General features: G+C 38.5%; 1 protein-coding gene across 1 annotated transcript; it reads left to right on the forward strand.

Annotated features, from left to right (window-relative positions):
• Positions 1-1,360: 1,360 nt before the first annotated feature.
• LOC132027654 (olfactory receptor 2C3) lies at positions 1,361-2,323 on the forward strand. The gene has a single exon (XM_059416419.1). It carries the CDS (start codon positions 1,361-1,363, stop codon positions 2,321-2,323), a length of 963 nt encoding a protein of 320 aa, XP_059272402.1.
• The last annotated feature ends 10,511 nt before the right edge of the window (positions 2,324-12,834 follow it).

The raw sequence follows: 12,834 nt of genomic DNA on the forward strand, positions 1-12,834 counted from the left end.
CACTAAGAGTGTACATATTTTTTTTCTTCCTATGGGGATTTCTGGTTTCTCACATTGTCCCACAGTTTTTTTTTTTTTTTTTTTTTTTTCACCTCATAAGAGGATGGAATAATCTGGGTCACGAGTGCATGACTCTGACAGTTCCAAGAGTTCTTTCCTGATACCACTGCTATGAGATTACACTGAGCATTCCTTAACTATGCCTTTATATTGTTCTGCTCCATGTACCCATTATAATGACCTTTTTCATATTTTGCTCATTCAGTAATTGTTGATTAAAGGATTTTTGTGTACCAGATATGAGCTAGGCACTGGGGACCCAGAAACAAAGTAAACAGAAAGCTAGGAGTTCATGGAATTTAAACTCTAGCAGAGTGAGACAGTTACAAACATAGTAACTTAGTATATCATATTTGTTCCTTATTGATAAGTACTATGGATAAAAACAAACCTGGAAAGGAAGAGAAGGGAGTTGAGAGGGGTTTCAATATTAAATAGCACATTTGCTTCAGTGTATGGAAGTGTTAAATCGTTACACTGTAGGTCAACTAACTGGACTTTAAATAAGCACTTTAAAAAATACCATTTTTTTAAATGAAAGATGACTTCTGAACAATAACCCGAAGGAGGTAAGAATTGAGTTTGTGGATGGATGTCTTGGGGGAAAGTAACTGAAAGCCTTGCTGTAAGACAACAGGGCTGTTAAGAGCAGTATGATCATATTGTATCCTAAGATAATCTTCTAGCTTCTGTGGTGGGAACATTCTGAAGAGAATTAATAGGAAAAAGCAGGAAGGCAAGTTAAGATATTAGATCAATAATCCAGGTGATAAATGATGGTGACGTAGGCCAGGATGGTAGCAAGGAGCTGCAAGAAGTGATGAGAACATGAGTTTAATATTAAAGCAAAAATTTGCTGATTGTAGGACTTAAAAGGGAAATACCATGGTGGACTCCATGTGGCCATTAACTAAAAAAGGGAGTAACATGGGCATGATTTTATTTCCTCTGCAGTGTTTCATCACATGAAATCTTTTACCCAAGAAAATCTCACCACTAAACATTCAGGCTGACTCCAGATGTTGCTACTATAAGTAATGTTTCAACAAAATAATCAGTACCAAGAACATTGCATGAATGTCCGTTTTCCCCAGGCTATGCATATTCTCATGCTTCTCCAAACTGGCCTTCAGGAAGATGATGCAGCATCATCCATGGAGCAGTTGAGTACATGCTTTCAAGAAAATGGGTATAAAATTATGTCTAGAATCTGCTAAGTGATATAGTCACTTGAGGCCCCATATTCTGTGCCCCCCACTCACCACAGGTGGTCTTTTTGTCCCACTCCTGACTACACAGGATGATGGAAATAAACAATGTAAGTTCTCCAGAAGTTTTTGTACTCCTGGGCTTCTCCACACGACCCTCACTAGAACCTATCCTCTTCATCCTTGTCTCAGGGTTTTATGTGGTGTCTATCTTGGGCAATGGCATCATCATTCTGGTTTCCTGCATGGATGTGCACCTCCATACCCCTATGTACTTCTTTCTTGCCAACCTTTCCTTCCTGGACATTAGCTTTACCACAAGCATTGTCCCACAACTCCTGGTCAACCTCTGGGGACCACAGAAAACCATAAGCTATGGAGGGTGTGTGGTCCAATTCTATATCTCCCACTGGCTGGGGGCAACTGAATGCGTCCTCCTGGCAGTCATGTCCTATGACCGCTATGTTGCCATCTGTAGGCCACTACATTACACTATCATCATGCATCCACAGCTTTGCCTCAGCTTGGCCCTTGCATCATGGCTTGGGGGTCTGACCACCAGCGTGGTGGGCTCCACACTTACTATGCTCCTGCAGCTCTGTGGGAACAATCACATTGACCACTTCTTCTGTGAGATGCCCCTCATTATGCAACTGGCTTGCGTGGACACCAGCCTCAATGAGGTGGAGATGTATGTGGCCAGCTTTATTTTTGTTGTCTTGCCTCTGGTTCTCATCCTGGTCTCATACAATCACATTGTCAGAGCTGTGGTGAAGATTGGGTTAGCAGAAGGATGGAGAAAGGCCTTCAACACCTGCTCTTCCCATGTGGCGGTTGTGGCTCTGTTCTATGGGAGCATCATATTTATGTATCTCCAGCCAGCCAAGAGTAACTCTCATGAACAGGGCAAGTTCATAGCCCTCTTCTACACTGTTGTCACCCCAATGCTGAACCCCCTGATTTACATGCTACGGAACAAGGATGTGAAGAAGGCTCTCAGGTGCATTGTGTTAGAGAATTGTTGTGGCTTTGCAAGGTCAAGGGGGAATATTTAGAGACTTTAGTAATTTGTGAGGAGAAAGAAAAGTTTGAAAGATACCAAAATTGATTTGAGGGACAGGATACTTGGGAGGTAGTTTCTCTTCCAATATTGCTTGAGTTCAAGGTAGGTGACAATCTGACATGAATGTGCTCATGCATCATTTTTCAGGCCAAGGTAAAAAGAAAGTATTTTCTGTTTGTTTTTTGTTAATAATCCTATTAATCAATTAGCAATTATTAATTAATTAATTAATCCCATTAATTAGCGAATTGATTAGTTTGTTAATAATCCTAGTTGTTCATATTGATATGTACACATAATATATATGCTGTCTTATCGTCAATTTGTTGTATAGTCAAATACATTAGTTATTATTTTGTTCATTGTTTAGAGTAATTGCCTTTGGAAATGATCTGTGTGAAGTCTTTTACATTTTTCCCTAATATGTATAACTCCACAAGGCAAATATTATTAATCTCATAAAGGTTAACTGATTACAAAACTATTAATATTTTATACTGAGATTTAACTCTAGATCTATCTAGCCATAAATGTATTCCCCATTTGCCTGTGACTCCTAGTAATATAATAAGGAATATATATAAATTCACTCTTTTTGTCTGATGGCACAGAGTTTCTAGGACTCTTGGGATTTCCTGACTGACATGGGTGAGAGGTGCATCTTTTGTTATTCACAATGAGGCCATTTCTACCATATCTGATTTATATCAATGAGCCCTCAAACTTTGGGGGGGTTTGTGCTAACTCTGAGTATTAGTGTCAGAATTTCATTTAATATAGGTATCCAGAGAGTTGGAAAGTTAGTTTTTGGTGGGAAAAGTCTCACACATTTAGTGTCAGAGGTGTTGGGAGTAAAACAGTTCATACCACGTTCAGAGAAGGAATTGGAAAATACAAGCATCTCAAGAATAGAACTTCAATCAGATTTCAAGCAAATCAGTGGTTTCATCAATAATATGTTACACTGATTTATCTATAACTACTGAAATATTGATTTTCCTCTTCAACCCTAGGCTTTCCTTTATAGGATATGTAAAGATGATTTCATTGACTCACTGGTACATTTGCTTACTTTTCTCTTACGTCCAAGCATGCATGCATTTATTTATTCTTTTTTCTTTTTTTTTTAAAGATCTATTTATTCATTTGAAAGAGAGCAGGCAAATGTATGAGTGGGAGGGGGTGCAAAGGGTGAGGGAGAGAAATAATCTGAAGCAGACTCCCTACTGAGCTTGGAGCCTGATGTGTGGTTTGATCCCAGGACGCTGGGACACCATAGCTGCTTAGTATATGCCAAGCATATTTCTAACAAAATTATCTGGCTTCACTCACTTAATTTTCACAGTGAAGTTATTGATTAGGCACCATCATTGTCCCCATTTTATAAATGAGGGAACTGAAGCCAAAATCAACAGAGCTTAGATACAGGAAGCTCATATTTTAATCCAGACATCAGTTTCAGAGTGTCCTGCTGCTTCTTAAGTACTTTCTACATTAAATGACATAAAAATGTTCACACTGACAGAGTCTCATGATGTTTTTTGAAAACAATGTGCAACAATCTAATCAGTAGGTATTTTTTAATCTCCCCCTCTTTCTATTTGTAGACATTCTGGCTATTTTTATTTTATGTTTTGTTGTTATGGAATGTATGCAGGTTTCTTTTTTATTTTGAATCATTTCCTTCAAATACTCTACAGAATATATATCGTGGGGAAAAATATTACAAGAATTGTATTGTTTTTACAAATATTGTCCACAAACTAGCAGTTGTGGAGGAAAACAGATTGTTGATACAATTCAATTTATTTTATAAATCTGCCTGAAAAAATGAAATCTACCTGCATATCAAATATTACATCATACTCATTTGTTTTCATTGATTCTTTATTTCATACCATACTACCTTACACTTCTCTATAAAGAACTTCAGGTACCAGACTCAGGAGTGGTACTCAGGTACTACTTCTCCCTCTGAAATGAAGAAGTGGGTATGTACTCCTCTTCCTTAAGTTAATAAGGTAATGGAAACCAAAATGGTCTCCCAGCTAACCTGGCAACTGCCACCCCACCACAGCTATGAGGAAGAATGGAAATGAGTCTGGATTTGAACCAGAAGAGCTGGATTTATGATTAAACTTGTCAACCAATTACAGGGAAGTTATATTAATTAGGGTCTCATCAAGGAATAGATATAAAAGTGGGGCAATTTGAATAATATTTAATAAAGAGAAAATCACCTACATTGTGGACAGACTAAGGAACTTTCCAGGGGTAGTCCCAGTGGGTATGACTGCTACTTGTGGACAAAGGCAAGAGGAGAGGAGCAGTTACAGGAACCTGAAGACAGAAGGACTGTGTGGGGACAGATGTTCAACAGTAGTTATTTTTTTTTTTTTTTTCGGGGAGAGAAACATCCAGATGCACTCCTAGGAAGAAAAGACAGGGGTCAATATGTTGACCTAACTCTACTCCATCCTTACTACCTCCTGGCATGGTCCCCCATTGGCTGAATGAAAGCACAGAATAAAAGCTGAATGCAACCACAGAATAAAGGCTTGTCCCTGCAGATGCAGCACGGAGGAATTTGGAGAAAGTAGAGAGAAAATCTTCTGGGGTAGAGTCCATATTCATTGCTCTCTATCTCTATCCTGGTCTTTTGGTAAAAATTCACATCTCCAACTTCAGGGACATAGAAGCTCCTATTGGCTACCTTATTACAAGAAGTGATATCAATTTAGGAATAAGCTCTTTGAGATCTAAAAGGTTAGCCACCACCATTGTTTTTTTACATAAATTAGTAAAATAGAAGGGGGGCAATAACTTAAGATAAAACATAGCTGCTAACAATTCCCATTACTCTTGATAAGTATGAGATAAGAGCTTTTAATCACAACTATTTTCTTCCACCACCTTAACCATGTCCCCCTAACTTCTTTCCAGCATCTGAACTAGAAAGGGATTCTTTACCTGGTGAGGTGAACCACACCTTCATCCTTTTTAATTCCTTTGAGATTTGAGTATATGAAGTCATTAACCATTGGTAATTGATTCAACCTCCAAGCACTATACCCACCCCAGATATCAGGGCTGGGGTGGAGACTGAAAGTTCCAATTTTCTGATCATGTGAGTGAGTCACCTGGAAATGACCCTGATCTGGTGTTTGTCAAGAGTTATTTTTTTTTTTTAAGTCATTTCATTATCATAAGCTCAAGTGTGGTTGAAAAGGATTTTTTTTATATAAATAGCAAATGACAGTCATCGAATTTTTATCACTGTAAATATTTCAAGAACCAAGGGTAAAAAACAATTTCATAATGAAAGATTATTTTTCTAATCACTGAGGAAATTACAAGGGTTTGAAGAGTTATATTCCAGGAATTGTGGACTATAGACAAAGACCAATATATATGCTTCTTATTACATCATAATATCACAATTTCATTTATCTTTCTGACACCCTTGGGCCATAGCTCTTAGTTATGGCCAAATCCATCTTTGCCCTTGCCCTGCATCCCTGCTCTTAGGGATCACAGACCAACTCCCCTAGTCACAGGTGCTGCCTTGAGGACACCCACACTAAGGTGTTTTCCTCAATCTCAGCACACAGCAAGTTGTCTTCCAGCTTGGGACAGAACAGTGGGTAAAGTATCAGGAGGCAGATGGTATCAAAAATTTGAAGGTTAAAAATTATAAGCACACTTAGGATAGCACACTTGTCATTCCAAGAGGGGAATGCAAGAATTGAGAAACCAAACCAGAGAAGAGCAGGTTGAGGACCTCCTGGCAATTTTGGTTCTGACAAGATCATAGATGTATTTTTCAGATCAATTTATGTTGTGCACATGAATCCTGAAAACCTAATTACCAAGGGCATTTTCCCATTTTCACTATTACAAATGAAGTTGCACATGTTAAAATCCTTGCAAACTTAACTACTAGTTCTAGAAGATGAATCTTAGAATACTAAAGCAAACAATGTTCATATATTTTGTAGACATCTTAAATTTTCCTTTAGAAACCATAAATTTATACTTTTACCAACCACATTTAGAAAGGCATATAGTCACAATTTCACTAATATTGGATTGTAGATCATTTCAGTCTTTGGTTGTCAATCTCACATATTATCAATTTACTTGATCAAGGGTGAGTTGTAACACCTTCTGAAATGTTCTGTGGTTATTTGTACTTGATTAATTTCTTTTCTTTTTTCTTTTATTTAACTTTTGCTGTATGAATCTATTCCACTATGTCATTGCAAAGGCAATGAATAATCTTTCCAGTGGGATGTTTATCCTTTGGTTATTTTTGTTTTATTTACTTTGTGGTACAAAAGTTTTTATTTTTATGCATTAAATGTTGTCACTCATGCATGTGTGACTTTCTGTGTTCTTTATTTCATTCAATTCAGTGAATTATTATTATTTGAACATATTTTGTGTATGTGGCTTGTCTGGAGATGCAAGAGCAAAGAAATGATGTCACTGCTTTTAAGAGATGTACAAGTTTTACCAAGTAAGCAAACTGATGGAGAACAGAGGTAAAGAAGACCAACAGTCTAAGGGGTGAGACTAGAGGAAGTCACAAGAGATCTGGGAGCTGCCATGTGAGCTCTCCCTGATGAAATGAGGGAGAGAGACACAGAACTTGGGTGTAGAGGAAATCACAAGAAGGTGGAGTACAAAGGGTTTAGAGGAAAAAAGAGATTTATATGTGGAAAGGTCTGTTATGGCTGGGAGGTAGTGAAAAGAAGAGTGGTGGGAAATGAGTTCTGAGGTATCCCAGAGGTCTTAGATAATAAAGGGTCTTAGAGACCCCAGATGAATACTGTTTTGTGTTTTCAGACTATTTGGGAAAGGACATGATTTTATAGATTGATGTCTGAAGATATACTTAGAGATTATGTTTATCTTGTTACTTTAGTTTTCTGTTTTATGCTTAACTTTTTAATCCATTCCATCTACAATGACTGAGAGAAAGAAGAGATAATATATAATATTTCCGAATTTTACTGAAGAGTTCCCAATTAATTTTATTAACTATATTTTCCCCCATTGTCCTGAAATTATACCTTTGCCACATACTAAATTTCCAATGTATATATGTTTATTTGGGAGAACATAAATTCTGACCATGTAATATTTGTTAGTTTCTAAACATGCTTTTAGTAACTGTGGATTTATAGGATATTTTAGATTTATAGGATATTTTATCATTTAGTAGATCAAAGAATGGATCATTGTTCTTTCTTCTTTTTTTTTTTCTTTTTTCAATTTAGACTTTTTGTGGTAGTTACAATATTTTGTGTTACCAGATTAAATGTCATAACAGGATGCCTTACCACTAACCTCAAAAATATTTCACTGGGACTTTGATTTGTTGTACTAAATTTGTAAATTAATTTGAAGAGAATTCAGAGTTTTATATGACCAAGACCACTGTGTGCATAATGAAAAAAGGCCATGGAGCATAAGGCTTGGGAGTATGGCATCAGGTCAGGTCATACTTGCTGTGGAATCTGACTCCTTAGTGACTATGTGTTCTCAGTTAATAAATCCACTTTGTTGAACCCTGTTCTCTTCATCTTCAAAGTGGGGCCTCATAGGATTGCTGTAAAGAATTAAGTAATGAGAAGTGGGTAAATAATTCAATATAGTGTATGACAAAGTTTAAAAAAAGTGATTATGATTTTCTGTAAATGAATGTAGTCCTTTATTTCTTTGGAGAATGTTTCTTCATCTAGGTTTTTATTAGTATTTAAGGTATAAGTTCACTGTTGATATGAACAGTAAATGGCTCAAAGTTGATAAAGTTTGAGTTTGTACAGGTGGAAGGGGTGTCTCTGATGTACAAGGTTAAGAGCCACCAAGTGCAGAGCAAGAACTGCTGACAAGTAATAGATGTAGATTCCTTACCTGGCAATTAACACTATTTCTAAAATACAAACTTAGATGTGACCACTGTCAGATTACTCTTAGTCTCTAGAGAAAATCACTTGATCCTTGTCTAGATCATATACTTGACATTTCACTCATTCCACACTTCATGCTCCCACTTTCCATGGGTTTTCCTTAATGCCAGGCGCAAATATTATGTGGTTTGGGTGACTAAGAAAGAAAAGAAGGAAAAAGAAAAGGAAATGAAAGAAAATGAAAGAAAAGAAAAAAAAAAGAAAGGAAATGAGGGGGAAGAGGAGGGGAAGGAAGAAAATAAAAGAAAGGAAAGAAAAGAACAGAAAAGATGTAGTCATAAGCAAACCTTGTCCCATGAACACACCTAGATATTAACCATATTGGTGCAACTAACCCAGGAAACAACGCAAAGACTGAGAGAATAGACCCTCCACAGTTAATCACAGAGAGGAGGCCACACTGGAAAGGGTATAAGGAGGAGCAGAGACCCCGTCAGGAGCCAAACTAACCTGTAAAACTAATCACAAATGGGAGGGACACCACAAGCATGGAGAAGAGAAATTGTCCCCACAGCAGGTGCACCAGCCTCAGAACCCCTGCACTGGAAAGACAGGTCCCCATAACATTTGGTTTTGAAAACCAATGAGGCTTAACATCATGAGTTTTTTGCAACCACCTGAGCTTAAATCCAAGTACTTTAAAAAATACTTAAAAAAATCCAAAGTAACAGTTTGGAAAACATCTAGGGTATACATGAAAATGTCTTACTAATTTTCTACATGCTGGAGGGACAGAGATCTTTAGGAGATGTTTTTAAGAGTAAAAAACCCGTTACTGTCTTTTCTCCTCCTACCTTAGCCTAGATACCTGGACCTATAGGAACCAGCATAAACACTCCCCATCTAACTTGCTAATACCTCCTGTTCAGTCCCTGCTTTGTCCTATGGGTCTACCCCATCCAACCTACTCACTTTGCAGGAATGCTTCCAAAGCACCTCCTGACACACCTCATCCTGCAAGCAGCCCTGACAGTGAGCAGCAGCACTTCAAAGTGACAGAGGCTCTGCAGGGAGGGAGAGATAATCACAGGAACCAGTTTGACTGCAGTCCCAGCAGTGGGCTGGAAGCAGACATCTGATCTGACTGCTGGATATACTTACCAACAAAAACCTCACAGTGGGAGGGAGACAAGATAGTGGGGAAGTAGGAGGAGGCGCCATTTCAACCTGTACCCTAAAGAGAGCTGATTACCTACCAAAGAACTCTGATCACTCATGAAATCAGCCTGAGATTAGAATTATACACTTCTGGATCTCTATGGGGGCAGAATATGCCAGTGGGCAAGTAAAGTGGAGTGGGAATGTTGAATTGATATCGGAAGATAAACAAAAGGGGAGCCACCAGAAGCGACCCATTGGAAAGTAATATCCCAATATGACAGTGCCCTGAGATTGGGGACCAGCATTAACTTAGAGTCTGGTTGAAAGCACTCAAAAAGAGCAAAGGATTGTTGGGGGAAATTGTGGGAATCAGGCTGATTAGGGACAGGAGCTTAAGTTTGTCGACCAGGACAGCCACCACTGGCGCTGAGCCAGAGAGAATGCAGCGAAGAAGCCAGGTCTTGGTCCCTGAGTCGCCTGAATGCCTGAAAGTGTTTGGGTGGTGGCTCCCATGACAGTGAGGGAGCCTCTCCAGCCAGCAGAACCAAAGCTTTTTGCACTCTTCAAGCAGGCACCATGCTACCAGAGTCTGAGTTGTGCCCCACACCCTCCCCTGAGAGAAGTGCCTGCAGGCGCCAGCTGGTGCTCTCTTGGACCCCAGGGAGTCTGAGCACTCCCAGCCCGGGCCAGCAGGAAAATTTCAGTGCTCTATCACTGCTTGAGACCTCTCTGGAGGTCTGGAGCTGCCCAGACAGCCTTCCTGTGACCCCAGGGACCGTGACTGGGAACGAGCTCTGCCAGCAGCAGAGGGGGAATTTATGTGCTCTGGAGCACCCAGAGGGAACAGATTGAGGCTTCTCTCTTAGAGGGAGGTCAGGGAGCAGTTTGCTTTTCTCTAACCCCCCCCCCCCCCAAAAACCATCAAAAGCTGTCAAGGTGAGAGAAAACAAACCAACAAACAAAAAACCTCAAGAGAACAAAAGCCTGGAAAAAAACAGTTTCCTCAGAGCCAACCCCCTTGATGGGTGCAGGAAGACTTAGCTCTAGCAAGAGTCCCTGAAAATAAACACAGCAGGCCCTCCCCCTCCCCAAGAAAGCCAAACAAACAAACAAAAAAGACAAGAGGACAACTACCACTGCTTCATAGATACAACTTTTATTTTTAATTTGTTCCCAATATTCTGGTTCATTATTTTTTAAAATATAACTTTTTAACCTATTTACCATCACAGTGAGATAGCCACTACATCAGATTCCATAATAAATGTTTAACCTGAACTTTTTGATGTATATACCTGTGTTTTTCTTTTGCTTTTCTATTTTTTAAATATTTAAAAATTTTAGTTTAGTTTAGTTTATTCTTTTTTTTTTTTTTAATATTCATACAGAGATAAGCTTCAAGGTAATCCCCTTTCTCCAATCAATGCTACCCCTATAGGTAAACCAGTTCTTAATCTCCCTTTATCTTAGGAAAGTTGAGACCTTTAACAAAGATAATAAGATACATCCAGGAAGAATCAAAATAAACTTCCTTGCCCACACTAAGAGTTTATAATCACTCTCCCACCTTTTTATTCTGTCAGTGTTTCGGTGTATTTGTTTTTGTCCTGATAGTATATAAATCTTATACTTGGGGTTATTTTTGATGAGGTTCTTTTTTTTTCCATCATCTACTTTTGTTGGTCTTTTGGTTTGTCTGTTTTTATTCATATACTTTATAAATCTTACCTTGGGGCACGTTTGGGCTGGGCCTTCTCTTTTATTTCTTCTTTCTTTTTTTTATTTTTTTTTCCTGTCTCTCTCTCTCTATCTTTTGTTCTTTTTTCCTTCTTTTTGGTGGGGACTCTTGATTGCTCAGAAGGGTACCAGGGTGCACCTTGCTTGCACCACGGTCGATACATTCAGCTACACACCCATTCAGCCATCTCTCACGAAAATGACTAGGAGGAGGAATGCGCAACAGAAGAAAATTCAGAGACTGGACCTTCTGCATCAGAGCTATTGGATATGGACATAGACAGTATGTCAGAAAGGGGATTCAGGCTAACAATTATCTAGGCAATAGCTAGGTTGGAGAAAGCCTTTGATGATAAAATGGAATTGATTAGTGCAGAAGTGAAAGCCACCAGGGATGATGTTCACAATGTGCTCAATGAGTTCCAATCTAATCTAAATTCTCTAAAAGTTAGGGTATCTGAGACAGAAGATAGAATTAGTGATCTGGAGGGCAAACAGATAGAGAAAAAGGATCAGGAGGAAGCCTGGAACAAACAGCTTAGAAGCCACGAAAACAGAATTAGGGAAATAAATAATGCTTTGAAACACTCCAATATCAGAATTATTGGAATCCCTGAGGGGGAGGAGAAAGAAAAAACACTAGAAGATGTAGTTGAACAAATTCTCCATGAAAATTCTCCCAGTCTTGAGAATGGAACCAGCGTTCATATCCTAGAGGCAGAAAGGTCTGTTCCCAAGATCATAGAATCTAGAAAGACCTCAAGGCACCTGATAGTGAAAATGATGAATCATAATTATAGAGAGGAGCTCGTGAAAACAGCTAGGGCAAAGAAGCTCCTTACATACAGAGGAAAGCCCATCAGAATAACATCAGACTGTACACAGAAACCTGGCAAGCGACAAACTGCTGGCAAGATTTATTCAGGGCACTAAATGAAAAAAAGAACATGCAGCCAAGAATACTTTATCCAGTAAGAGTGACATTCAAAATGGATGGAGAGATAAACAGCTTCCAAGACCAGCAAAAAAGCGTATGAAACCTCCATGCTGACACTGCAGGAAATATTAAGTGGGTTTCTATAAAAGAGGAAAAAATTCTAAGAATATTTTGAACAGAAATATATGGAGACAATCTATAGCAAAAAAGACTTCACAGGTAACACGATGTCAATAAAAATGTATCTATCAATCACTCTCAACATGAATGGCTTAAATGTGCCATAAAATGACACAGGGTTGCAGATTGGATAAAATGACAGGACCCATCCATATATTGTCTACATGACCCATTTCAAACCTAAGATACACCCAGACTGAAAGTGAAAGGATGAAGAAGCATCTTTCATGACAATGGGCCTCAAAAGAAGGCCAGGGTAGTGATTCTCATATCAGATAAATTAGATTTTAAACTAAAGACTGTAGTCAGAGATACAGAAGGACACTTCATCATTCTTAAAGGGACTATCCACCAAGATGATCTAACAATTGTAAATATTTATGCCCCCTATATGGAAGCAGCCAATTACATAAGAAAACTGTTAATCAAGATAAAGAGTCATATTGATATGAATATATTAATAATGGGAGATATTAACACACCACTCTCAGTAATAGATCATTCAAGAAGAAAATCAACAAGAAAACATTGAATGACATTGAATGACACATTGAACCAGATGGACCTCATAGA

The sequence above is a fragment of the Mustela nigripes genome, chromosome 12 (assembly GCF_022355385.1).
Source record: "Mustela nigripes isolate SB6536 chromosome 12, MUSNIG.SB6536, whole genome shotgun sequence".
NCBI lineage: Eukaryota > Metazoa > Chordata > Mammalia > Carnivora > Mustelidae > Mustela > Mustela nigripes.

Excerpts from the sequence above, each read along its gene's own strand:
- LOC132027654 (XM_059416419.1), top strand. The coding sequence starts at position 1,361 with ATGATGGAAATAAACAATGTAAGTTCTCCAGAAGTTTTTGTACTCCTG.